The 25,173-nt window shown below is 39.9% G+C and overlaps 1 protein-coding gene across 10 annotated transcripts in view; it reads right to left on the bottom strand.

Annotated features, from left to right (window-relative positions):
• The window catches only part of CEP170 (centrosomal protein 170), a 104,151-nt gene that overhangs the window by 36,658 nt on the left and 42,320 nt on the right, over nucleotides 1-25,173 (bottom strand). For 5 of the 10 annotated variants that reach the window (XM_037150939.2, XM_037150938.2, XM_037150941.2 and 2 more), the window contains exons 5-10: nucleotides 22,117-22,175; nucleotides 21,865-22,027; nucleotides 20,621-20,755; nucleotides 12,232-12,705; nucleotides 7,550-7,713; nucleotides 7,070-7,363 (exon numbers count right to left, since the gene is read on the bottom strand). In XM_037150939.2, the coding sequence (XP_037006834.2) occupies nucleotides 7,070-7,363; nucleotides 7,550-7,713; nucleotides 12,232-12,705; nucleotides 20,621-20,755; nucleotides 21,865-22,027; nucleotides 22,117-22,175 (1,289 nt within the window). Of the gene's footprint in view, nucleotides 1-7,069; nucleotides 7,714-12,231; nucleotides 12,706-20,620; nucleotides 20,756-21,864; nucleotides 22,028-22,116; nucleotides 22,176-25,173 lie in introns of all 10 variants that reach the window. The other 5 variants (XM_037150942.2, XM_037150944.2, XM_037150945.2 and 2 more) reach the window with 2 other exon arrangements.

Below are 25,173 nucleotides of genomic sequence, written 5' to 3'. Positions count from 1 at the left end.
GAATGGAGGTAGGAGAGGCATTTGATAATTGATCACAGTGCACCAGTGTTCACAGCAGAATGCTACTCACAAATAAATGTCAGAAGGTGGAAACAACAAATAAATCCACACAAAGACACATGATTCGGTCACAGAAGGCATGAAGTACTGACACATGCTACATCATGAATGCACCGTGAAAACATGCTGAGTATAAGCAGCCAGTCCCGAAGGCCGCATCCTGAATGATTCTCGTTACATGCAATGTCCGGAATAAGCAAATCCTCAGGGATCTGCCAGGGGCTGAGGGAGAGAGGGATGGAAGAGACTGCTTAATGGGTGTGAGATTTCTTCCTGGGGGAGTGAAACGTCCTAGAATTAGATACTGCTGATGATTGCACAACTTTGTGAATGTGCTAAAAGCCTGTGAATTATATACTTTAATGGCTAAGAGGGTAATAGGGTGAATGCTATGTGAATTTTACCTCCAATTTTTTTAAAGGCACCATCTGGCTTTCATTTCCCTTTTTACTACCTCTATCCAAATGTTGCCCCCTCCCCGAAGCTATCCTGTGGCCTGAATCTTCCCATTCCTGAGAAGTGTTATACCCATAATCTTCTCCCCCATCACAGCTCAGCATTCTTTTCCTTTAGAACCTCCTTTCATAGCTTCACATCCTGCTCAAGTCTCAGCTAATGTTTCTATAGTTAAAATGTCTAAATTCGCTCCTCTTCACGGCTAATTTCCTCCTCACACATTCCTTTCATCCCTAAATCTGGCAGCTCTTACTCTTTCTTTGCCAAGAAGATTTTTAAGTGCTAAGTCGTTCCTGAGGGACTGCTGGAAATCCAATGGTATTTCTTGTCTTTCACCAATCAAGGCAATTCTCCTGAAACTTACACATTTCTTCCGACACAACCTGTATCTCTCGCACCTTTCGTACTATTAGATGCTAAGCTTATAAAAGGTTTTAAACTATACATTTTTAGCAAGTGACTTTAGATCAAGATAGACACAGATAGTTTCAGCACAAAGAATACAGGAAAACCTGTTTGTGGGGGCCCGGTCGGATTTGATCAATCCATAAATTTCTCAAAACAAATTAGCTAATAGAAAGCTAACCACACACTGACAAAAACAAAACAGCGTATCAAACTTTTCTTCTTATTCAGTCATTCAAAGATATTGAGTGTCAAAAGGAAAGATAATTAGTGTCTGCTATATGCCAAGCACTGTTCTAGGTACAAAAAATACAACTCTGATCAAGACGAGATCTTCCTGGAAAGTAAAGGCACGAGAAACTAGCTAGTGGTGAGTTCTAGAGTGAAAATAAAACATGGTACTCTGATGGCGACATAAAAGCCAAACGCTGGGGCTGCTTTAGATAGATGACAGAAGGCCTCCGTAAGTAATTGAGAGGAAGGCAGGCAGGCACACCACGCACAAGGAAGGGCTGAACGAGACTGAGGGCACGGGATGTGAAACAGCCTTTTAAGCAGGGCACTAAGTAGGATTTCACACAGTAACACAGAAAAGGGAAATGGGGGCCAACTATTGAACACTAAGCTTCCGGCTGAGAAAAGGTGAGGCTGCCTTGGGAGTCTGTGGGAATGAGTGGAGCAGGAAGGGGTTTCCTGGTCCCTGGAGAGGAGGGCGTGGGGATGCTAAGCAGGGAAGAGGAGCAGCGAACAGAGCAACCAAAAGTAAATTCTCTGATAAAATTTTTTTTTGCATTGCCCAGTGAATAGGGGACAAGCAAAAAGATTAGTATAACACAAGGAAAAATCAAGCTGCCAGGATTTCCCTTTTCAGAACCACTACTTGCTTTTTGCCCATTCACTCGGATTATTTTCTCGACTGGTGGGAAGTAGAAAAAAATATCAAGTCCAAACGGAAAAGCTGCCAGCTCTGAAGTCCTCCCTTACCACTCAAGGCTCTTATTTGAGAGCTCCGACTCCTTCGGTCCCACACACACAAGTCTGGTTTTGTCTGAATGGACTTTGAGGGTGCTGGGTTCCTCGGGGCGCTGTCTGGCACTGTCCACCTAGATTTGGACTCTGGTTTATTATGGTCCCCCTGGCTCTGACTTGGGTCTGATCTAAAACCTTGCTGTAAACTTCAGGGTCTGGACCAGCCCCATCCCAACTTGCTGACACCTGGATCCAGGTCCTCAGCGCTGACTTTCTTTGGGTCACTTGGCTCAATGCTGTGATGTGGTTTATTCTGTGTTTCTGGCCTTGTTATAGTTTGCCTGCCCCGGATTCTTCCCTACCAGCTGTTGCCTGTTACAGAACCAGCACTGAGAGACAGCAAGACCCCACGAGGGAAGAGAAGATGCTAGGAATCGAGACTCAGCCCAGGAAGAGTTTCTGGTAGCACTGCTCTGCGGTGTAAAATTTATGGGAAGGAGAAATACGCCCCGCAAAGACAGAGCCTCGGGCCTCTCCAATGGCCATTTCTTTCCTCATTCGTTTAATACTTAGTTTCCTGTGCTCACTATAAGTTTTTGTCATTTAGCCCAGAAGGCTGGGGACATTCTCCTGTTCCCTCAGCAGGGCCTGTGCTGGTAGAGGAGCAGGGAGAAGGAGCTGGTCCTAGCGACACTACGTGGGTTCTCCAGACGGAACAGGGATGTCTACGCAGAGGGCGCCGGGCGGGCAATGACTACTGGGGGGTCATTACCTTTACTCCCGGCAGTCAACAGCACTTTCTTCGTGGAAGCTTGGATGTGAAACTTTATGGATCTTTATAAATAACAGGCATTTGTATTAATACTATAAGAAGTAAAATTTGGATACAGTGCATACAGTAAGATTACCTACTGACAAACACACAGCATAAAAACATAAACCAAAATGCTGCAATCCCATCACCTGGGATTTGGGGAAGGATCTCTCCCTGCCACTGAACTACAACCAGCACAGGAAAACAAAGATGTGACATTTCTGCCCGGTCATCTCTTTAAAGACATTTTTTTTAAACCGTACCCAACTTCTTCCAAGTTAAGGTGCTAACATATGTCTGGCTTATCTTCTCTAGACCCAGCAATACAATGTAGTTGGGGGAAACAAAAGCATTCAGTGCTTATCATACTTAATATCGTTGAGTATCACACTAACATCGTGAGCGTGTGTCATGTGACACTCTTGTTACTCACTTGTTTTTTATTCTGTTTTGGGTTCCAAGATGCTGTTTCTCTTACTCCTGTTTGATCTTTTCCAGGCCCCTTTGTTTTCACTCTTATTCCTTTGTCCGTCAGTGTTGGCGCTGCTAGTAACTTCATACTTTGTCTTCTTTCACACTATACATTCTTTCTAGGTGAACGCATCTACTATTCTGCCTTCAGTGACTCTCTAGTAATTCCCAAATTAGTATTTTAGCCCAAACCTCTTGCCTAAGATCCAGACATTTCTATTCAGCTGACTGTTGGACAAGTCAGCACCTTTTTAATTGTCTTCTCTGCTCCCGGCCTTTCCCGTTTTCAATTCATTCTTCACACTTCTGACAGTGATTACATTGTCACTGCCCTACTTAGAAGTTTTCAGTGACTCCTCACTGCCTTCGGCATTTAAAAAAATCTAGAGTCCTTACTATAATGCCCAAGAGCCTTCAAAATCCAGTCCATTCTCGTCTCTAAAAGTAACAGCGGTTCTCCAAACAAGTCCTCCGGCCTCTCATGTTTTGGAACATGTAGCAACATACGGAAAACCCTTCACAGCCATGCCTGTTATGGGATTAATCCCACCTGTTTCAAAATGAGTTCAGTTGGCAATTAAGTTCCATTTTTATTGAGAACATATAAAATGCCGGGCACATGCAACCTTGGAGTTCCTGCAGTCATGGAGTTGATGTTCCCGTGTGTGTGTGTGTGTGTGTGTGTGTGTGTGTGTGTGTGAGAGAGAGAGAGAGAGAGAGAGAGAGAGAGAGAGATAAGGGAGTGAGGAGGTGAATAAATAAATAGGAAACTTTTAAGTGTGATAAAGCTTATGATTAAAACCAAACAAGCTGATTTCACAGTAACTAGGAAGGTGTCTTTAACTACACTTCCTCTTTAGGAGGAAGGGACGTTTAGCCCGAGACTCCCTCTGGGAAGCTGCCGCTGCCCTTCCTCCAATGGCTTATGTCTCACAGAGCATTCATCACACTGTTCTTCATTCGGGTTTTCACTTGTGCAGTTCCATCTCTCCACATACTTGTTTCTTGAAGGGAAGAACTCTGTCTTTTCAATTGAAATCTCTCCTAACATAAAGCCTGGCACATAGTTGATGTTGAATAAAGATGAAGAAATTAACAAATCAATGAAATAAACCAGCTTTCACATGATGGAGAGAAAAAGGAAGGAGGCCACAGAGAAGTTTTCAAGGACCAAACAGTTAAATTCAGGTGGACAGAGCCCATGACCGCTATGTCCATCCCATATACCCCAAGTTGAAAGGCTAGAGGGAAACTAACAGCAGGGCTCACCAGCCACTGGGTATGATGCCCGTATCTACTCCTCCCCAAGTTCTTCTTATTCTGCGATTCTGACTATTCCTGGGTTTGTTTTCTCCACACCCACAGGTCTCCTCGTCTTCCCCGGACAATGATTCCTGCTTCCCTGCTTCAATTTCCCCAGAGCCTGAGTTTAGCTGGCCTGAACTGGCCTTCCACCTGTAACCAACTGCAGCCAGTGGGACCTCAGCTATTTCTTCAGTCTTCACGAGCCAATGTAGGGACTCTTCTTTATCCCTACTCTTACGGCCTCGGATTTGCTTTCCGATTTATACAAACTAAGAATGACTATGAATTACCTGCTCAGTCACATAGTGCCAATACTCCCTTAAATTCTGCCATAAAATCTTGGTTTTCTTGATCAGTAGTCTGACCATATAACTTGTCACCGAAGCTGAGACTTTTTGAGAAGGAAAAGAAAATGCATTGGATAACTGTGGACAGCAGGTGGACACCAGGTTTGGTGGACACCCTCCTTCCAGCAGTTTCCTAGAGTCTCAGCTGCCGCAGCGACTTCCTCCTGGGCTCCCTGCCATCTGGCCAGGCTGCTCCCCGCACTGGAGCTTCCCCAGGGGCTCAGACCTGACCGTCTGAGTGATGAAAGGACTTCCCAGGATTGCCAGTGCCTTGGGTAAAGATTCATATGTGGAAACTTCTAGTAAGGGTGTCAACATTTACGGACCTCTTATTATAAGACAGGCATGGTGGCCCTGGCTGGTGTGGCTCAGTGGATTGAGCGGCAGCCTGTGAACCAAAGGGTCACTGGATCGATTCCCAGTCAGGGCACATGCCTGGGTTGTGGGCCAGGTCCCCAGTGAGGGGCGTGCAGGAGGCAACCACACATTGATGTTTCTCTCCCTCTCTTTCTTCTTCCCTTCCCCTCTCTCTAAAAATAAATAAATAAAAATCTTTTAAAAAACTGTTTTTTATATATATATATATATGATATATATATATATATATATATATATATATATATATTATAACCAAGGGAAAGTTCTTCCATTTTAGAGCAAAAAGAAACAGGCTTCAAGAGGTTCGTTTAGTCAAGGGCAAGGGCACACATTTAGTCCCAGCCAGGTCTGTCCATCTGCAAGTGCTCATGTTCCAAAGTGCCGTGGTATAATCCCTTGCTGAAGTATCTTTTAATTGAGAAAATACTGATCACTAGAAAGAATATATCCATAAACCAATCATAGGCATGCATAAAGTAGTAATCTGAATTTAAAACTTCTTACCATTCTCTTTTTTTCAAAACCCATTCTTACATGTTCTATTTGACAGTATTTGAAATAGGAATATACTTGTTTTCCATAGAGGAAAACTTATGAATTTTAAAATACTTGGAAAAAAATGTCATTATCAATTCCCAAAGATGACAATAATTCTAAATCCCCAAGAGTCATTTTCGATGCCACCACTGTGTCCTTAGACTTCCTTTAATGTAACTGTGAAACCCACTTGGTTAATCTGTTTCTTACCCGCCATACCTTTCTTATTAACAACTATCATAAAACTGCTCACATAACCCCTATTTCCTAGACTAATGGGTCCCCAAAGTTTGGAGCTGCACATCTCAACAGTAAAAAATGGGGTGCATGTGCTCAATAAATGCATGTTCAGGAATTATATACTGGCTTCAGTGTAACTATAGCGCACACTCCAAAATGGAAATGTAAACAATGGAATAAAAGAAAATGTAAGTGCTGATAACTGGCATGTGTCCCGAAGGGTCACCAGGTCTACTCCCTGACACCCACTGTGCAAACTCATCATTTAAATGAGTGCAACTCATGTTAACGTGCATGCGAATCCCGGGTTCTGGTCCAGTATGTAGGATGGGCCTGAGAGTCTGCGCTTCCAACAAGCTCTCCAGTGATGCTAATGTTGTTCCGAAACCGAGTAACAAGAATGTAAGAGATAAAGGTTTAGCCAAGACTTAGGTTGTCATTTTCCTGGGAGTAAAACAAACAGCTGCCTGTAAAGTCAACTTTCCATCACCATGAGTGAAACTGAGAAAAGCTGCTTTGTAACCCGTAGAACATCATTACACATACTAACCAATAACAGATCTGAAATGTAAATGATAATCATGCCTGTGCATACACTCGGTAACCTCGGAGTATCAAAGACAAACTGACTAAACTAAACAGATTAAAACATATGCATTTTCATCTGCTTCCAACATGCAATCATAGCAGGAAACCTGTGACTAACTATCATCAGCTAGCATTGATGTTTATATCAGTATTAACAGGGTCAAAGACATCTGGGTTGTTTGGGTTTGTTGTTTGTTTTGTTTTTTGCTTTTTAGTTTCAAATAAATGCAAAGTGAGAGTGGCCAAGCAGAGAACACTATTTTAAAACCCTACCTTAAATTTACACATTAATGGGTCCCGACAGTTTAAACGCACAGGACTGTACCTACGTTCAGAATGCGAGCGGAATAAAGTCAGGAGGGCTGCTGGCTCTGTTGCTAGTCTCCCAGTTCCCTAACCAACCCTGAAGTCCCAGCACTGCTGGCTCGCCAACAATTTCCACCGGCAAACGCACCCCACGCACGAAAACTAGCATCATACCCGATTTTCAGTTATTTACCTTGTCAATCATCTTTCTTGCTTCCACCTCCTCACTGTTGGGATTCTCTAACTCAATGGTATAAGTACCCTTGTCACTTTGGTCATCATCATTATCCTTTTCAGAAGTAGCAGAAGTGGCTTGATTTTTTAACATTTTATCCATCTCCTGGCTCGGTCTGTGCCCGAGACTCCCTGAACTTCTTAACAATGCAGTTTGTAGGAAGGGGATTGACACCGCTGGCTCCTCTGATTTCTGCTTTAACAATTTCCCATGCGGGACACCATGCCCCCCTCTGTGATGCGCAGAGCTAGTCTGTAAAGACAAAGAAACCACTTTGGCGTCTGCTGTTGGAGACTGGGGGTTTTCAAGTTTTGTATGTGGTGTTGAGAAAGCAGTGTCCTCACACAGGATCCCCGCACTCTGAGAAAAGGAATGTGACCTTCTTTTTCTGGGGTGGTCCTCCTCAAAGAACGCGACCATAAAAGCAGTTTGACTTACAACAGCTTGGTCTGGATGCTTCTCGGGAGCCTGGCCCTTCGGCAGCTTTTTCTGCTCTGAGTGGTGGCGCCGGAAGTGCTCCTCCAGAGTCGCCCGTTTGCTGCAGCGCCGGTGAGCCCCGGCGTTTTCGGAATCGCTCTGTGTACCATCGTCATGCTTATTTCCTGGACACGAAAAGGAAACCGCATGATAGAGAAGGAAAGACTCCCATGTAGAAACTGAGAAGCACACACAAAGGTGTCATTTGTTCTGCCCCGTCCCCTTTCTACCCAAAGTCGTATGTTCTCTCCTGTAACAGGCTCCGCAAACCTGCCTCCACTGCAATGCTTACATTCAGATTGTACCACCCGACAATGAGCTCCTTTATGAACAACTGAATAGGACTGTCTTTCTTTCTCCAAATTCTAACTTTATATAAGCGATGCATCAATGCCTTAAAAAGATAAGCAATGCTCTATCACCTATGATAGTCTGTATTTACAACATTAATAAACATTAATCCTACTTTAAAAACTTATACCTTATGTAAACAATCAAAAATGTGTCTAGCATCACAGAGGAAGAGATGGGAAAAGGATCATCCCACCGAAATGCTTATCATCACACAGAAAAAGAGAGTACAAATGCCATAAAAAAGCGATCCATCTTACTTTTGACGATATACACTACATCCATAAGAATAGCATCTTTCCAGTGTCTGCCAATTCGTATACAATGGTTTACAGATGTTTCTAGCTATGCGAACTTCTGAATATCTGCCCGTGAGCTCTAAACTATGGTGGCCTCGAAGAGTTAAAGAAAGCATGCTATAATGTCCGTCTATAAAATCCTATATAAATCTAAGCATCTACTGGGCAAATGGCATGGTGTTAGCTATAACCATAGAAAAATCTACTTGTCTTCACCATAAAGCAAACAGAGTCAACTTGAAATATATCTGAATTTTGAAACATCAGCTTTCTAAAAGAGGGTTTTTTTTTGCCAACCTTCATAGTTAGTTGTACTAGGAATTAAATGTAAAATTTTATGAAAATTATCTGATTTTCCCGATTGGGAATTCTCATTACATAAATAATAAGAACATTAGAATAGTTAAAGGATTACCATATTGTTATAGCATAAAATCATTGGAAGGTCTAGAGTCACTCTGCATGTTGAAAGACCGAAGCGTAAAGGAGGGCTTAGAGGCTGACTTCCTCGGGGGAAAGCTACGAACGAATGTAGTCAACCAGGTGCATTCCAGAGCTTCCCAGACCAAGCCTGATTTTTACATGCTCCTGGGCTACAGGTTCAAATCTGAATGAATACTCGCTAAAGAATGTGGCATTGGAGACAACCATCAGAATGAAAGCCTGGGCGGCTGGGAGGGACAACGCACAGGAGTCCTAGGAAACGGCTGAGTTTTAATGTTCATGGGCTTGTCCTGTAAGTTGAGAGGTTCCCAGCTGGTGCCAACGACTTATCACAAGAGGACTGGCTGAGAAGCCGCGGAAGAGAGAACGGCAAAGCACGCACAATGGGGCAACGTTCTGGAAAATGGGCAAGGGGCACAAAGGGAGTTAGGACCCAAATGTGGGGTTTAGGGGAGCACTCTCAGCACACTGATGGTGAATAACACTATAAACCACAGCTACGACAACAAATCTGAAACGGTCTTTAAATGCGCAACTTTTCAAAAGTGCAATCTGAAAAGAAAAAAACCATTTGTTTAATTAACAGACTCCTTGCCTTGAGTAATTAAGCCAAGAATTAGGGGTAGCACAGGGAATTCAAAACCAAACAAAACCACCAGTCCAAATACAATGGTCATTAAAAACGTGATCTTTTACAACTTATTTCATTGTTGCGTTGGGTATATTGAAAAGAAATCCAGTTTGTAAGAGCTGGATATAACTAAACTCCAGTATTCCCTGCATAAGAAGCGCAAATAACCCATGTTACACATACATAACATGGAAACACCATTTTTACAGAATTTAGTTCTCGTACCAATGTATAAATCTGGGCACTTGGTGTCAGGCACTTTCAGTATGTTTCCTTTAAGTTATAATTTAAAAATTCTATTTTAATTTATAAAGTAGCCATTTTCCTCTTTGGAAAATGTATTATTTCTGCTTGCATTGCTCAATGCCACACAAGGTGAGACATCAGATCAGAACTGCAATTTCTGTTTTCACGCAACAAAAAATCCCTGGGAAGCCCGCCTCACCAAGCTTCCTTCCGTTTTGTCTGTGCTTAGCCACGCCCAGATAGGTTGCTGTTCTTTAAGTATTTGGGGGGGATAGGTTAACTGTACTACGTCAGTAGCTGTGGCCAAAAGAAGCTGCAACCCCCTAAAGGGTAAGAGTATACGGTCTTTATGACGTTATTTTCTTCACTGCCCCAAAGCACGTGCACTTTACTCCTCCGGGCGCAAAGTTTTTTGTTTTGTCTTGCCTACTTTCAAGTTTCTGGGAAAACATCAAACGTCCTTTGTAAATATATCTGGAGTAGTATAATGGATATATTTTGGACCAAGCTGAGTTATATTCACAAAGACCTTTTTAGGTGGCTAATAAAATGGCATGAAGGCATATTCAAAAGAAGGGTTCCAAGCAATGGCAACATAAAACATGTCTACTCTAAATCAGCTTTGAGGAATGATAGTGATTTGATTGCACAATTTCTGATCAGACTTTCAAATATACAGGGTCCGGCATAAATAATATCCCCTTTTGTTATAAATTTTAAAAAAGATTTTATTTATCTTTAGAGGGGAAGAAAAAGAGAGAGGGAGAGAAATATCAGTGTATGGTTGCCTCTCGTGTGTCTCCTGCCGGGAACTGGCCTGCAACCCAGGCCAGTGCCCAGACTGGGAATCGAACCTCCATCCTTTGGTTTGCAGGCCTGCACTCAATCCACTGAGCTACACCAGCCAGGGGCCTTTTGTTATGAATTTTTTATTACAAAATCATAAGCATGTGATTCTGTAACAAAACAGTATCACATTCAAGCACACCAGATAACATTTTAGGAGAAATGTTCAAATTGCTGTCTATCTTGTGCGAGACATTCCCGTACCCTCCCAAGCACACTCAAGCCTTATTCCACCGGACCCTCTGTGCCTAGTAATGTACAGCTGCAGCGTGAACGTGGGCGTTAATGCCTCTACTGGGAATTAGGCTTGTTTATGAACACAGAACGTCACAAAACGATGACTTAAAAATAATAGCGAATACAGAAAATAGTGTAATGACTGAAAGACAGTTACAATAAAGGATTATTTTTAAATGGTAGCTTTTAAAAAGGATCTTTTAGCTCACTTTCTATACATTCATTAAGAATGGTTTTAAAAAGACAATATAACTTCTAAATTTTCAAGGTTTATGCTACCTTGTATGTTATACTAGAATATCAGTATTATTTATCCAATTCATAAAACTGGTTGGTTTACCAATGGGCAGCTTCTATGTGTCAGCTTTAACCTACACATACATGTGTAGGTCTCAACTCTGTATTTAATGCTACTTAGTAGAAGGAAAAGATAAAGCACATATGGCAGGTAATTACTTATGATTATAATCAAATATAGCAAAAGGCCTCAACAACGATTTAGGTAAAATCTCACGATCTCACTATCCTGAAATACCTTCAAAGCAAATCAGAAATAGGCCCTTCTTCATTACTTGATCAGATTCCCAGGGCATAAAGTATGAGTTAAGCAAGAGTCAGTCTTGTCATCGACTGTTTATTCTAATCACTGAGTACCTATCACGTAGTCAAGTCTCAGGTGAAGTGTTAGGAATACGAGGTAAGTAATACATAGTTTCTGGCCGCAGTGAGCACTGTTGTAAATGCTCATTAACTCCTTGTATAGAACAGAATAATCAGGTTAACATGCAATCATTGCCCTTATAGATAGCTTGTTAAAGAAAATATAGAGTAACACAAAACTGTATTTGGCAATTCTAAAGTAAATTTGGTTAGCGAAACCAATGGAAAAAAATTTGATTAGCTAATACCTTGATGCAGATACAAAGATTTTGCAAGTTTCAGCTATGTGTTATACTCATAAAGCATATTCAAAAACTATTTCACAATAAATAATTCAATTGTGATTTTCATAAAAGTCTGACTACTGAAAAAAACTTGATTCAATTAATTCCCGGTAAGTTACCTCTACCCCCAAATTTCTTGTTTTGTAAGTAACCTCTGAGAACAGTTTGAAACATCCTGTCAACAACGTGGCTGTATTATCAAAGAACTTTTGACCTATTATCAAATGGCTTAAAATTTTCAAAATTTAGATCCTGACATTTTACTGGAAGAATCACAATCGAGAAGAATAGAATTAAAAGCTTTTCCTTAAGTCAAGAAAATGATGAGAATCATCTTCTAGGGAACTCTACTGATGAACTGGATAAAACTTTGATTTCCACAGGAAAAAGAGACATATTTAAGGCACAAACCTACATTTACAAAACCAATCTGGTTTTGGCAAGAAAATGAAGGCTGACTGTTCTACATGAGTAAGTTAGACAGGGGCAGTATGGCGCACTTTGGAGCTTTAAAAGAAAACATAAACCTTTGAAAAAGCAGTTGTCTGTCACATAATTACTTATGTAATAGTAGTCTGGAAACTGCGAAGACTGAATTTTCTTTATCATAATACAGGAAGTTCTGAAATGATCAATTCACTTTACCTTTCAACCTTTTCAAGTAAACTGGAACGTCACTCTTAATACTCTTGGAATCCTCTTCCGCTCTTTCCCAGACCATCTGCGGAGGGTTGTTCTGGGCTAGCCAGTCCGCTACTTTGTTTTCCGGCGCCATCATTCCGGTCTGAATCCCCGGCAGGTCTTGAGTTCCAGGAGAAGACTTCTTGGACTTGTGGCGCTGCTCAGAAGTAAATTTTGTCACGTGGTCTCTGATAGTCACCTTCCCTGGGGTACTGTCATCAAATTCAATGGTAAAGGAAGCATGCCCTGCGCCTGTCGTATGGGAACTCGTGTCTTTTGTTGGGATTTCATGAATGGTGCTTTCAGTTAATTGTGGTGGCTGCTGAAATTCTTTCGTAGGGATTTCAAAATAACTTGGTTCCCTACAGAAAGGAAAAAGGACTTCTTCATTTGCAGCTGCAGATTGTTCCTCCACTTGCTTGGCATCTAAACTGCACCCTAATGAGAAAAATAAGAGAAAATTCAAAACACTTGGGAACTTCCAGCATTTGAGGGAGTACAGTAACAGCCATTTGTATTTCAAGAGAACCAGAAGTCAGATCAGAGTCTGGATGAAAAACAAGGGCAAATGTTGCAAAGAGGAAATCATTTTGGTTGTAAACATGGCATGCGGTTACCAACAGGAGATGCTACGTAAGCAGCAGCAGTGGTAAGGATGGCAAAGCGGGCAAGAGATGGATCTGGAATGACTAGGGCCATGCTTTTCCCGACTTGGATCTAGAAATCATTGAGGTGCAAAAGAACTGAAATCAAATGTAGATGAAGATGCATGTTCAATGTATATATTATATATCTCAAGTGACGGAAAAAAGAGCCATGTCCCTATCAAGTAAGGACAATGAGCCGAAACGTCTGTGAACACAAGCAGTGCTCCCAAGGAGAACGCGTGTTCACGCGAGGAAACAGACGTGAAGTCAGTATGTAAGCAATGTGCCAGAAGTTATGGTTCCACTTCCCATTCTTTACCATTACATCCAGAACCATTACTTTCAGAATGACCAAATAACATACTGATGTGTGACTCTTGCAGGAAGATACATTTTATAAAGAATGAAAGAATGTTTAAGACAAAACATGCGGTTTGCTTGCAGCATTGCAATCCGAGCAGCGGTGTGAAAAAAATAAGGTAAAAGTAGAAATTCAGATGCCAGCCATTAATTGCAGAAGAAAGTATACACTTTTCTATATAACAGAATATACACAAGTGTCAAAAACCTGTGGAGCAAATCTGAGCTGTAAATCTCAGATCAACAACAAGAGTGGGCGGAAGAGGCAAACAATTCTGGAACACTATCATTATTCCTCTGTTGCCCCAGAAACGAATATAAAGGTATAAAAAGAAACACACTTATACATAAAACATGTAAAGGTATAGAAGTGAAAATGGTAACTGAAATGTTTTAAGTATGTGTTATTAGAAGTGCAAGTGCAAAATATATGTACATAACAAGATTAAACTGCCCTGTGTTTCAGGGAGAAATGACCATGTCTATTATCAAGATGGTAAAGAGTGAGTTCAAGTGAAAACTATTTCCTGAAAGCTCAAAAAGCATTCCTTTTAAAAATAAATTCCTATTGAAACCACTCGCAGGTCATTTATTAGGAAGAAGGAGCAATATAGGGATGCAAAGTTGTCTCCAATCGTTTTCTAATTGAGTGACGTATGTTCTTTTTGAGTCATCTTTTTGCGTGTTAAATCTCGATGGGACTCTTCAGGGGCTGTGACTGACTTCTTGGCAGTGCTCTGAATGCAAAGCAATCACAACGCTGTTTGCGTTTAGGTCCCGGGAAAGCAGGAGAGCAACGTGCTGTAATCAGATGTGCGGGGAGGGGAGAGACAACACCAAGCTTCATTCCAAAAAAAAAAGCAAACAAAATCTATGCAGAAGATAAAAATATCTAACAGAAACAATTTCCCATGTAAAAATGATCCTTTTCAAAATTGACTTAGTTTTTTCACCACTGAAAATGAACAAAAATTATATCAGGAAGAACTTTGCATTATCAGGGCAAATATTTTATGTGCTATTTGAGAGGTTACACAAGAATCTTAATAATTTTAAGTCACATTTAAAAATTTTCTTTATCAGAAAGTTCATTGATCTTTATTGCAGTAATAAAATGTCCACTTGGATTTCAGTGTTTACTCTGCAGGCCCGTCGCTTAAAATTTCTGGAAGAGTAAAATGCATTAAGCACTCCCCCTCTAGTAATAAACTCATTAGTAAGTGTTTCTTTTCACTTTTTCATACAGTGACTGGTTTACTACGTACAATGTGCTGTACTCGATCAATTCCGTACAGTTCGGTTGGTTTGTAAACCGCACTGACAGCACATACACCCATTCATTCACTCATTCATTCGCTGCTTTGCTCATCCTTCCAATAACAAAATGCTAGTGACGAGGAGGCAGCTTTCTACCAGCACCATCTGGATCCCCTATATAATGATGGGGAGGAACGACTTAGCAAAAACCAGAAGAAGCTCATCCAGGGACATATAATTTATCATCCACTTGCCACTCGGCATTCAAAGAAATAGTCTCCTCCTTTGGTAATGGAAAGCTCCCAGTTCATACTAACTGATGTTCGACAAATTTTCACATCATTACAGCAGACATCAACGAGTGCCCACCACTGCGGTCCTTTTAAGGTAGTCCTGCTTCAAAATGGCCTTTTCTCCACGGACTAGGAGCCTCAGGCTTATACAAGTCAACACCTGCTTTCCCCAGAACCAGTAATCTCACACTGCAAATGGCACAAGAGAGCGGGGCGGCAGCGTGTTAAGTTCTGATGGTGGTAACCAGGCAGCCTGGTTTAGTGAAAAGCAGGGACGAGCTTCAAATCAGACACGGCCTGTCTCCACCAGCCTTTACTTCTCATTTTCCTCACCGTAAAATGCAGAAACAGTAATATCTAGCCACAAGACTGCTGTGAATATTTAGTGAGGTAAGTATAACATGAGATAACGTTAAGTTACCCAGAACGAAGCCTGGCGCAAGTAGGCACACCACCAAATGTTTCTCTCTTGCCCTCCCCCGAATCTCTAACACGGCTGAAAATCAGAGAAACAAAAACCAGAAACCCCAAATTCAACTCTAAACAGACCAAGACAGATATGGCAACGCCTATTCTTTCCTATTTATGAACTTTACTAAAAAGGAAGTCCCTCTTGAGAACCTTTTTACTACTTACTCGAATGGCATGTGGCAAAGTGGAGGGTGGAGAAGTGAGGTCAAGGTCAGACATATTATGCAGGAGTAAGGGTCAGGTTATAGAGAGAGGTCTACAGCAATCAAGAGCAGAGGCACGGCTGGAAGACATACCGGTCCAGAACCACTCCCTGTACAAGGCTACAAAGGGGACTTCACGCTCCTCCAAGGATATCACTGTAACGTATCACAGTTCAATCCTCATCACTCAGCATTCATAATGATTCCAAGTGATAAAGTGACAATTTTAATTATATTCAGCCTTCTCTGCTTAGAAACGCAGTGATACGGGTAATTCATTTAATAGAAGTCCAGAAAATGGTTCAACTTTGTCAAAAAAATTGTCAGTTATAAAAGTTAAGTCCAGTCATCTGGAAAACTCATTATGGAAAGAAATTATTTCTCTGAAGATAAGAAAAACAGGTGAAGTGTGGGCCTACTATACTTGGGAAGTTTAGGCCTACTAGAAAAATTACTAGGGGTCTTCTAAATATAGAGAAATAAAACAACTCTCCTCTCTTAGAACGAAAGCAGAACACACTGGAATTTATGACTAACATTCATTTCTTTTCAAAATCTATTTTGTTTATGCTAAATTAAAATAAATAATATACGAATGCTTTATTTATACTAATATTTTATACTAATGTTATATTTATACCAATACTGTTATTAATCTAAATTCTAGACATTTAAAGCTTTGTAATAACTGATTATGTTAGAATTAATTATGTTTACCTAAACCAGAGCAATTGGTGATAATATCCTTAACTTCTTTTTCTTTTTTTTTTCAAGATCCACAATCTATGTATTGGTGTGAAGGTCAAACTTCTTTATTTCTTTCTTTAAAATTTTATTTAGTTATTTTTCAAGTACAGTTTTTTGTCTATTTCTCCCATCCCAGCCCCCCCCCCCCCATATCCTTAACTTCTTAAGGTATTTTATTAATATCCTTTACTTCTCAAAGTACTTTTTGATTGTGTGACCTTTCAGGGAAACTTGTACTACATATAATTCAGAAAAAAAAATGTTCCCTTCATTCTTCTGTACTAATTAAGTAGAATATTACACTAATTCAAATGTCACAGACTCTAAGTATAAAGGCTTATTCTATGTGAGATATCCATCCAACCCACTATATATAAGTACCTAAACTAAGACTGGTAAACCACTTCTGCTTAAAAGGAGTTACAACCTGTAAATTTTCAACTAAACATTTCATGAGACTAAAAATCAATATAACAGGGCCAAAAATCTCACCGCTGTGTACACCTTTTCAAAATGTACGCAACGCTAAGGCCTTCCATTGTAACCCAAATTAATGTGTAAACCCAGTTAGCGGGTAGAAGAGCACACCTGTAGCTAAAATGAGGACTAATTTTTCTCAACAGAACTCAAAATATTCACAGAATTTCAGGAGAACTTGATTGCTGATGCACAGATTTGCTTCCAGGGTTTTTTGGCTATTTGCTTAAGTCTGTAGAGATTCTGGATGCGTGGGGAACCTCAAAGAGGGACATCAGAAGTAACCAGGTGGTAGATATCCGATTATCTTTCCTGGGATGTTCACCCGTCATGATTAAGTACTGAGATTTTTACATTCCAAAAATTTGTAACCAAAAAGCAAATGTCATTCTGTTTTACCAAAAGAGTATGTTTAGAGAAGAAATAATTAAACTAATTATCTGTATTTCACAATCAGAAAGATTTCTTTTTTATGAAAACACCTTAATTTCGGAATGATGAAATGAAATGAACATTTAGTATATGTTTTCAAACTGATCCCACCGTTAGGGCTGGCATGATAAATTATTTCAGGTCAGTAAACTGTTTCCCTCGTCCTACATTTAAAAAAACTACACATGATAAATCAGAAACAATATCCTATACCTCCATGGGATAGTCTCACATAAGCGAGCAAGACTCATAATGCTCTTAATCAGCTGAATCTGCCAGAGAGCTTTAAGCTATTTAACACAAGATGCAAATCACTTAATTCCTTCTTACTCAAAAATAATCCCAAGATTAGGAGACAGTTTCTGTCTTCTGGCAGAAATGATACTCAATGAGAGGCAGGATGAGCTAATGATCATTTAAGAATTTAGTTTCATTCACAAACTGGATGCTTCACAGTTTCAAATGGACTTTATTATGCTGAGATACGATCAAGTTTTCAAGCCAATTTAATTTTGGAGTGTTTGTTTAAATCTTTGTTCTCTATGAAGTGTATCTTTTTTTGAGTGTGTGTGTGTGTGTGTGTGTGTGTACAAGTATGTGTAATGGCTGCTAAAGGTTAACTGCTTGGGGTTAAGAGCTGGACTCTGGAGTTAAGCTGTCCAGGTTCAAATCCCAGCTATACTACTTGCCAGCTGGTAAGTAAATTCACATCATGCCCCTCAGTTTCCTTACCTATAAAATGAGGAAAATAATGCTACCTTTAGGTGCTGCTTTGAGAATCAGATGACGAAACACGTGTAAAGGATTGTGAAGGGTGTCTGGGTAGCAAGGACCACTGAAGTGTTAGCGACTGTCAATCAATCACAGTTCCGTCTCCAGGAGAAAAATCACATATACACTTCATTCGAAAGTTTTGTGTGTGGGGGGGAGGAGTGGATTTTTAATGCTGAGATAAAAATCATTACCACAATTAGTTTCAGAATCGGGCAAGTGAGACTATACTCCCTGTTTTCTTTTCAATTACCCACCTAATAATTTTCCCCTTCTCTCTACTAGGAGGCTCTAGTGCGCAGTGACGATATGTGATTTGTGAAGTGAGGCACTTGAGTTTACACAGGAAGGCACATGCACAAAACACTGAATCAAACTTTTCCACATTAGCGATGCATAGACCCAGATATATTATTTAGATTACTGGATCACCTGACATATGTGCATATATATCTGGGAGAAAAGTAGGCAGGAATTACAGTGTAATTTATGGGGGAAGGCATCGGTGAACAGTACTAAAAAGAATTAGTAGCGGGACATACAGGATCTCTCAGGAAAGTAGGACAACATTAGAACTCTGATATAAAATTTATTTGGCAGGCAAAAGGCAGCCACTGTAGCTGTTTTTAATGAAAATAACAGCTAAAATATATGATGCAAAATGAACTGCATGAGGGTGAAACTGGAAGTAGGAAGCTCACCTATGAATTAGTGGGGAAAAGGCGACAGAGGCAGGTAATGTATTAGGTGAGGAGAAGGGAAGACAATGAGGATTTCCAACGAAGCAGACATTCCTGATTGCCTCCCAATACCCACGTCCTGTGCCATGCTCCCACAGAACCCCAATATTCCCGGGGATCTACTCTTCCCTGACACACCTCATGTGCCTTAGGGCGAAACTAACCCCACATTCAGCTTCCCAGGGGCCCAGACTGGCTGAAGGATAGTCCATAACCCTTGCCAGGGACTGGTTCAGAAATAAGCAGGTGACCTACTCCTGGGCCTGTGAGAGTCCTATGAGACGAGAGGTGTTGGAAACTTTTGGGAAAGTTCTTCTTCCAACTGCTGGGGGTCTTTGGGAAGCAACCTTTGCTATTTTCCGCTGGCTGTGATCTAAGTGGCACAGAACCCTGACAGCTGCTGGCAGGCAGCCTATGTACGTGAGGGGCCACTCCCCAGTATGCAGCCACGGTGGACAGAAGGGCTGAGAGACCAGGAGAGACTAGCTAGCTAATGTTCCTGTTGAGATGTTGCATTAACCACCACTGAAGAGATTCAATTACATAAGTCAGTAATGCCTTTCCTGTCTAGTCTTAGGAAGCATTTTTGCTATTTGCTCCTGAGGGTGTGCTCCTTAATAGTACCTTTCTGAGCTTGAGAATGAAGAAAACTGTGCTCATCTTAGAAATGAGGAAGCTGTGATGGGAATTCATTTGCAAAGTTGATTAATTTCAGTTTAGGGCGCTGTACAGTCAAGTTGATAAAGCCAGCTTTCTGAAATGTGTCATGGAAAAATTAGAGCACATTTAAAGAACCAGTGGTCTTATTCTCCAGCTAAACAAAAAGGTCTTATTCCTCTTGTAGAACTAGGGTCAAAGGTAGAAAATTGAGGGGTATTCTGATGGAATTTACCCTTGACTCAGAGTCAGAGCTGGTTTCCCACACTGCTCCCTGGGGCCTGTGTTTAATTCCTCCAGTTCTGGGTTCTTATCTGCTGTTACCACCGACTCAGCCTGCTCCAGCCTTTGTGTTTATGTCTTTGTTAAGTCCTCATCTGACTGACAATTTACACTGCCATTTACTTCCTGAAAATCTTGCTTGGCTGGCTTATGGACACTTAGCTCTAATATTACTATACCAACTTCTATACCCAGTGTCCATTAGTAGATGAGTAGATAAAATAACTATGGTACATGTACACAATGCAATAGTACAAGGCCATAAGAAAGAAAAAAAATGTTACCCTTTGCACCAGTACAGAGAAATACGGAGAACATTATGCTAAGTGAAATAAGCCAGTGAGAGAAAAACAAATACCATATGATTATACCTATATGTAGACTCTAATGAACAAACTAAACTAAATAAAGACAGACTCATAGGTGGAGAGCGGGCTGACAGCTCCAGAGAATGTGGGTTTTGGAGGCAGAGGGATCGAGCAAAAAAGGAAAAGGACTCATGGACATGGACACCCGGTGGGGATTACAGTGGGGGGGTGGTGAGTGGAGGTGGAAGACAGTATAAGGGAGATAAATGGGAATAGAAAAAGTAAAATAACAATGAACTATTAAAAAATAAAATTAAAATACACTTGTATCTTTGTGAATGTAATGAAAACACACCAAGTTAGTTCTATCTCCTATTTTGGTCCAATGGAAACATTTAAAACTTTTATTTTAAAATACTTATAATGTACAATTACATTATTATGTTTCCTGTTTTAACGATCTCATAAAGAAGCTGAAAAATATTTTTAAGTTATTTATAAAGATACTGGGACTAATAACTTATGTGAGAATCAATCAGAATAAGTGCATTTAAATGAAAATGTCAATGCTATTAAAACATCCCTGACTATTTTTTAAAACCAGATTAAAGAGTAGTAGATATCACTTTTAAGGGTACACAGGTTTTTTGCTTCATGATAAATTCTTCCCCAAGTATCCCCTAATCTCATAATCTTAGATTCTTTTACCTGCTGTTCCGGCTTCATGATTCTTTTCTTCTGCTTTGCCGTTTGACTTGAAAGCTCTTTTTTCATCCACCTCACCATCCCCCCACCACGCAGGCTGCCCATATAACGGAGTGCCACGGGGCATGGCAGAAGTATCTGGAAAGAGGCGGGAAAAATCTATCTAAAGCTTATGAAACAGAAAAAATACGTGCTTCTGCAGAACACTAGAACTGCCTAGTTGATCTGTTAAATAAAAAACAGGATAGTCTAGGTAGCTGAAAAGTACTTCAAAAACTCAGTATTTGTGTACGACCTTACTCAATGTTGGACATGACCAAATAAATAAAACTTTGTACTTGCTGGTGTCAAAGTGATGAAACTGCTATAAGCCCAGTAACTTTTGACAGCAGTAGAATCAGTTCTTTGATAGATAGAAATGACTCATTAAATCTGAATATGAAGATTAAATTTTGGTACGATCGGCCATTTAAAAAAAATGTTTAAAGCCGTAAGGCATTACAGAGGAACTAAATTTAAACTAGCTGTTAACAGGATGAATAGATTTACATTTGAACAAATTTGATAATGTCTAGCAGTTTAAAAATTGTTTTTGCATGAATAGAATAATCTATAGGAAGCATTTTTTTTACAGTTTCTGGTGTAAAGATATTCTGGAACATGATAAATATGATAATTATGATGACATAGCACCATGGATATTTCCTACTGATTCATTTCAGTTATTACAATTCAGAAGAGAAAGCAAACAAGCATGAATTAGTAAAAATACTATAAGGAAAGCTATATTTAGTTCCCTTAAATATTAAAACATTAGCCCTGGCTGGTGTAGCTCAGTGTATTAAACACAGTGGGCCTGTGAACCAAAGGTCATCAGTTCCATTCCCAGTCAGGGCACATGCCTGGGTTGTGGGCCAGGCCCCCAGTAGGGGGCGTGCAAGAGGCAACCACACATTGATGTTTCTCTCTTCCCTTTCTTCTTCCCTTCCCCTCTCTCTAAAAATAAATAAATAAAATCTTTAAAAAAACTTTAAAAAATACTGAAATATTAAACACACATACAAATGCCATATAATGTGTTTTATATTGCTTTGCGGCATAAAACACTGTGTGCATTAAAACCCACTCTGCAATTGTCGTTATCATTAGTACAGTGATTTGCACATGAGCATGGCCAAGTTTTGAGAACAGAGCCTGCCACTCCCTCACAATCAGGTGTAAAGATATTTTCCATGAGGTTACCGTACCCGCAGCCTTCTCCTCTGACTTCGGTGCCTCTGGTGCTTTGTGCTGTACTTCGGGTGCAGACTCTGCTCCCTTTGAGTCCATGCTCTTGGCACATGCAGACTTTGACAATTCTGGTTCTGTAGATTTCTGGGACAACTGGAGTTGAATGGTAAACTTCTCATGCTAGAAAATATTTAAGTGAAATATCCAGGAGTGAAATCAACCCTAGCAAATGGTAGATTTATGAAAGAAATAAGGAAAAACTCTTTTACCTTTAGGGCCTCTTCAGGGACCCTCATCTCTCCTCGTACTACAGTGAAAAGATTTGTATGTGAACAGGGGCTAAGGAAGAATATAATTTCAAAATTGTAGAAGTATAATCAGGTCATCAGCGCAGAATTATTATATTCCCCTAAGAGTTCAATGTTAAACTATGCTCACAAATATTAAATTTTTCGTTTTTAAATACCAAAGAAAATCTGGAAGTCTGGCGAGTAATTCTAAACTTAGGTAATAATGGCCTTCGAGTGAGTCACTGGATCAATAATCAGAGCACAAAAGACATTTTCAGTTCAATAATATGATTACAAAAAAGAAAAGGCACCTGGATCAAATTATATTGATAGGTAATTATAAAAATGTGAAAGGAAGTAGCTCATCGGTGATTACCCATCAGTAAACCCTGGAGGAATTCGATGACTCAGACTCCATCAGCACTGATAAAAATAAAGTCTATGTGGAAAATTCTAAAGAAGGGCTGTAATTAGGGTGCTTACAGCAACCACCACCACCTCCTTACCCCGTGGAATTGCAATCAGGGTCGGCTTACATTATCAAACAACTGATTCCATACAGATTAGAACCCAGTGCCAGATATAATGAGTGCTTTCATCATCATGCCAGAAAAGAACAATGCTTCTGTATATTAAAAAGCTCTCCCACTGAACAGCAGAGGTCACATTTCCCACCATTACTTAACCCCGCAATGAAAGGACTTTTATAACCATGTACTAAATTTGACTCTTTATCGATTCAGAGCACCCACGCCTTCAAGGGTAGAAAGCTGTAATTACCATGACCACTTGGGGAGATGGGGAGACTTCTCATGCCTAAGGAGCAGTACACTTGTAGAAGAGTATTTAACCTATATTTCTACTAATTAAAATAATAAAAACTCAGAATCTGGAGGGGGATTTTAAAGAGCTTTGGGGGAATATACTCTTCAATTCCATTAACCTGGCTTCCTATTTCATAGCTAAGGAAACTGAGGACCTGAAGGGCAGAACACAAAGATGATAATTTGCTCACCTGATTGCTTCCTACAGCTGTGAAATATTAAAAAGTTCCTTTTCTGTTATAAACATATGCTGGTATATATGCAAGTTTGTATTTCATTACTAAGTATATATTTAATGCAAAATAAAGGCAGAAACTGTCCCAAGAAACTCAATAACAGCTAGAGAAGATTTGTAACATTCTTACGTTTCCAATAGAAAACAGAGCATGTTTTAAAAACTGAAAGCCATCTATTTTTTCAATGGAAACACGTGATTTTAGCCAGCCATGAGGGTTTTCTGGTGCTGGCAGTCAACTCCTGAGCGACCCTGAAGACGATCCCCAGAGGCTAATACGGGGTGTCGACTTTAGACCGACACTCTTTAAGATCAGGGGACACTTGGGACAGACAGTTCATACACTTCACCTACCGAAAAGGTTCCTGTGCGTGGAACTTCCAAAGAAATCAAGAATCCTCTTGTTTAGTTCATAGACTGACCTGAGAACTCTGGTACGACTATGAGAATTTGAGGCTGCCCTGGCCCCAGGTTTTATTCCCCAAACTGCCATCTCTTTAGAAATCTAAGTGACTGTCTGGCTAATTAAGAAACATGACAAACTAAAGTACAATTATTCACGATATGTCAATAAGTTACAAATTATACAACAGTAGTATTTATTATAGTCATGTCAATCAAGTCTAAATTTTGTTTAAAAAGATTTTTATTTATTTATCTTTAGAGGGGAAGGGAAGGAGAGAGGGAGAGAAATATCAATGTGTGGTTGCCTCTTGTGTGTCCCCCGCTGGGAACTGACCTGCAACCCAGGCACGTGCCCTGACTGGGAATCAAACTGCGAAACTTAGGTTCGCAGGCCCGTACTCAATCCACTGAGCTACACCAGCCAGGGCTCATCTGAATTTTTAAAAATAAAAAGTTTAAATTCTTGATTAGTAACAATCGTATTATTTATAGGCTATTTTTCTGTTTCTTTACATTAAGACTATGATTGTTATTCTAAGTCATTACTATGCTCAATTTATTCAGGAAATGTTTATCTAAAATTTGGAACTCATCTACATACTAGTAATGTGTTCTTGACATCATTCTTTATCTTAATGATAATCAAGAGTAAAATTTTTAATAGTTTCCGTTACTCCTAGGGGTCTGGCTTTGAAACACCAGGTGTCAGACATCCTTGTGAGCACATCTTTCCAAAATTACTTTAAAAATCAATTCGGTAAATTGCTTCACTGGGGAAATACCAATCACAGAAGAAATGAGGAAGAAATTTAAAATTTTCCAAATATTATATGAGATTTTGTTACTTGGGACAAGATTTCCAATGTTCCAGAAAGTGCTGTATTCTCAAATTGAGGTAGGTAGTAATATTCCCTTAAAAACTGTATTACTAAAATATGTGACACAGTTTTGAAGACAATGATAAAAATATTTTAATACAATTATTTTATACAATGGAAGAATGGGAGGAAGGCACTTTATAAAATTTATATATTTCTGTGTTATTTCAAAACATATTCGTGAGGTTATTTTTTTTAATTTACCCTAAAGTTAGCCCCCAACTTTCCTTTTTGACTATTCTCATTAGGGAAGTAAGAAATTTCCCTTATTTGATGACATCTGCTAATGAAATATACAATAATGCTTCATTCGAGTCCACACTGTACTAAGATTCTAAGAGATGTCAAAGGTTTAAAAAAAAAAGCCATGGCAGAAAACCTCTCAAGGGAAAAATTTCAATCTATTAACTTCATTTTGCCCGTATCTTCAGACAAATGTGTCATTTTATTGTAGCAGAGGAATGCCTTGCTCAGCTTGTAGAAGACCCTGTTCTACGGGAACACAGTGTTTAAACAACTGAGTTTAACTTTTCCCTGGTGGCTTTGTGGCTCATCTCAATTTCTTCAATTTCGTTCTTTCATGCTTTGTAAATGTCCTTGAGTTTCAAAATTTGAAAAATGGGCTTTTGTCTTGCGGTGGATGTCCACCACACTAATCAGGGGAAATCTTCACTTCTCGGCACGAAGAGCACAT

The sequence above is a fragment of the Artibeus jamaicensis genome, unplaced genomic scaffold, assembly GCF_021234435.1.
Source record: "Artibeus jamaicensis isolate MK-2021 breed Jamaican fruit bat unplaced genomic scaffold, CSHL_Jam_final scaffold_754, whole genome shotgun sequence".
In the NCBI taxonomy this organism is placed as follows: Eukaryota; Metazoa; Chordata; class Mammalia; order Chiroptera; family Phyllostomidae; genus Artibeus; species Artibeus jamaicensis.
Note: the sequence above shows the minus strand (reverse complement) of the source record. Positions and strands in the feature narration are given on the sequence as shown.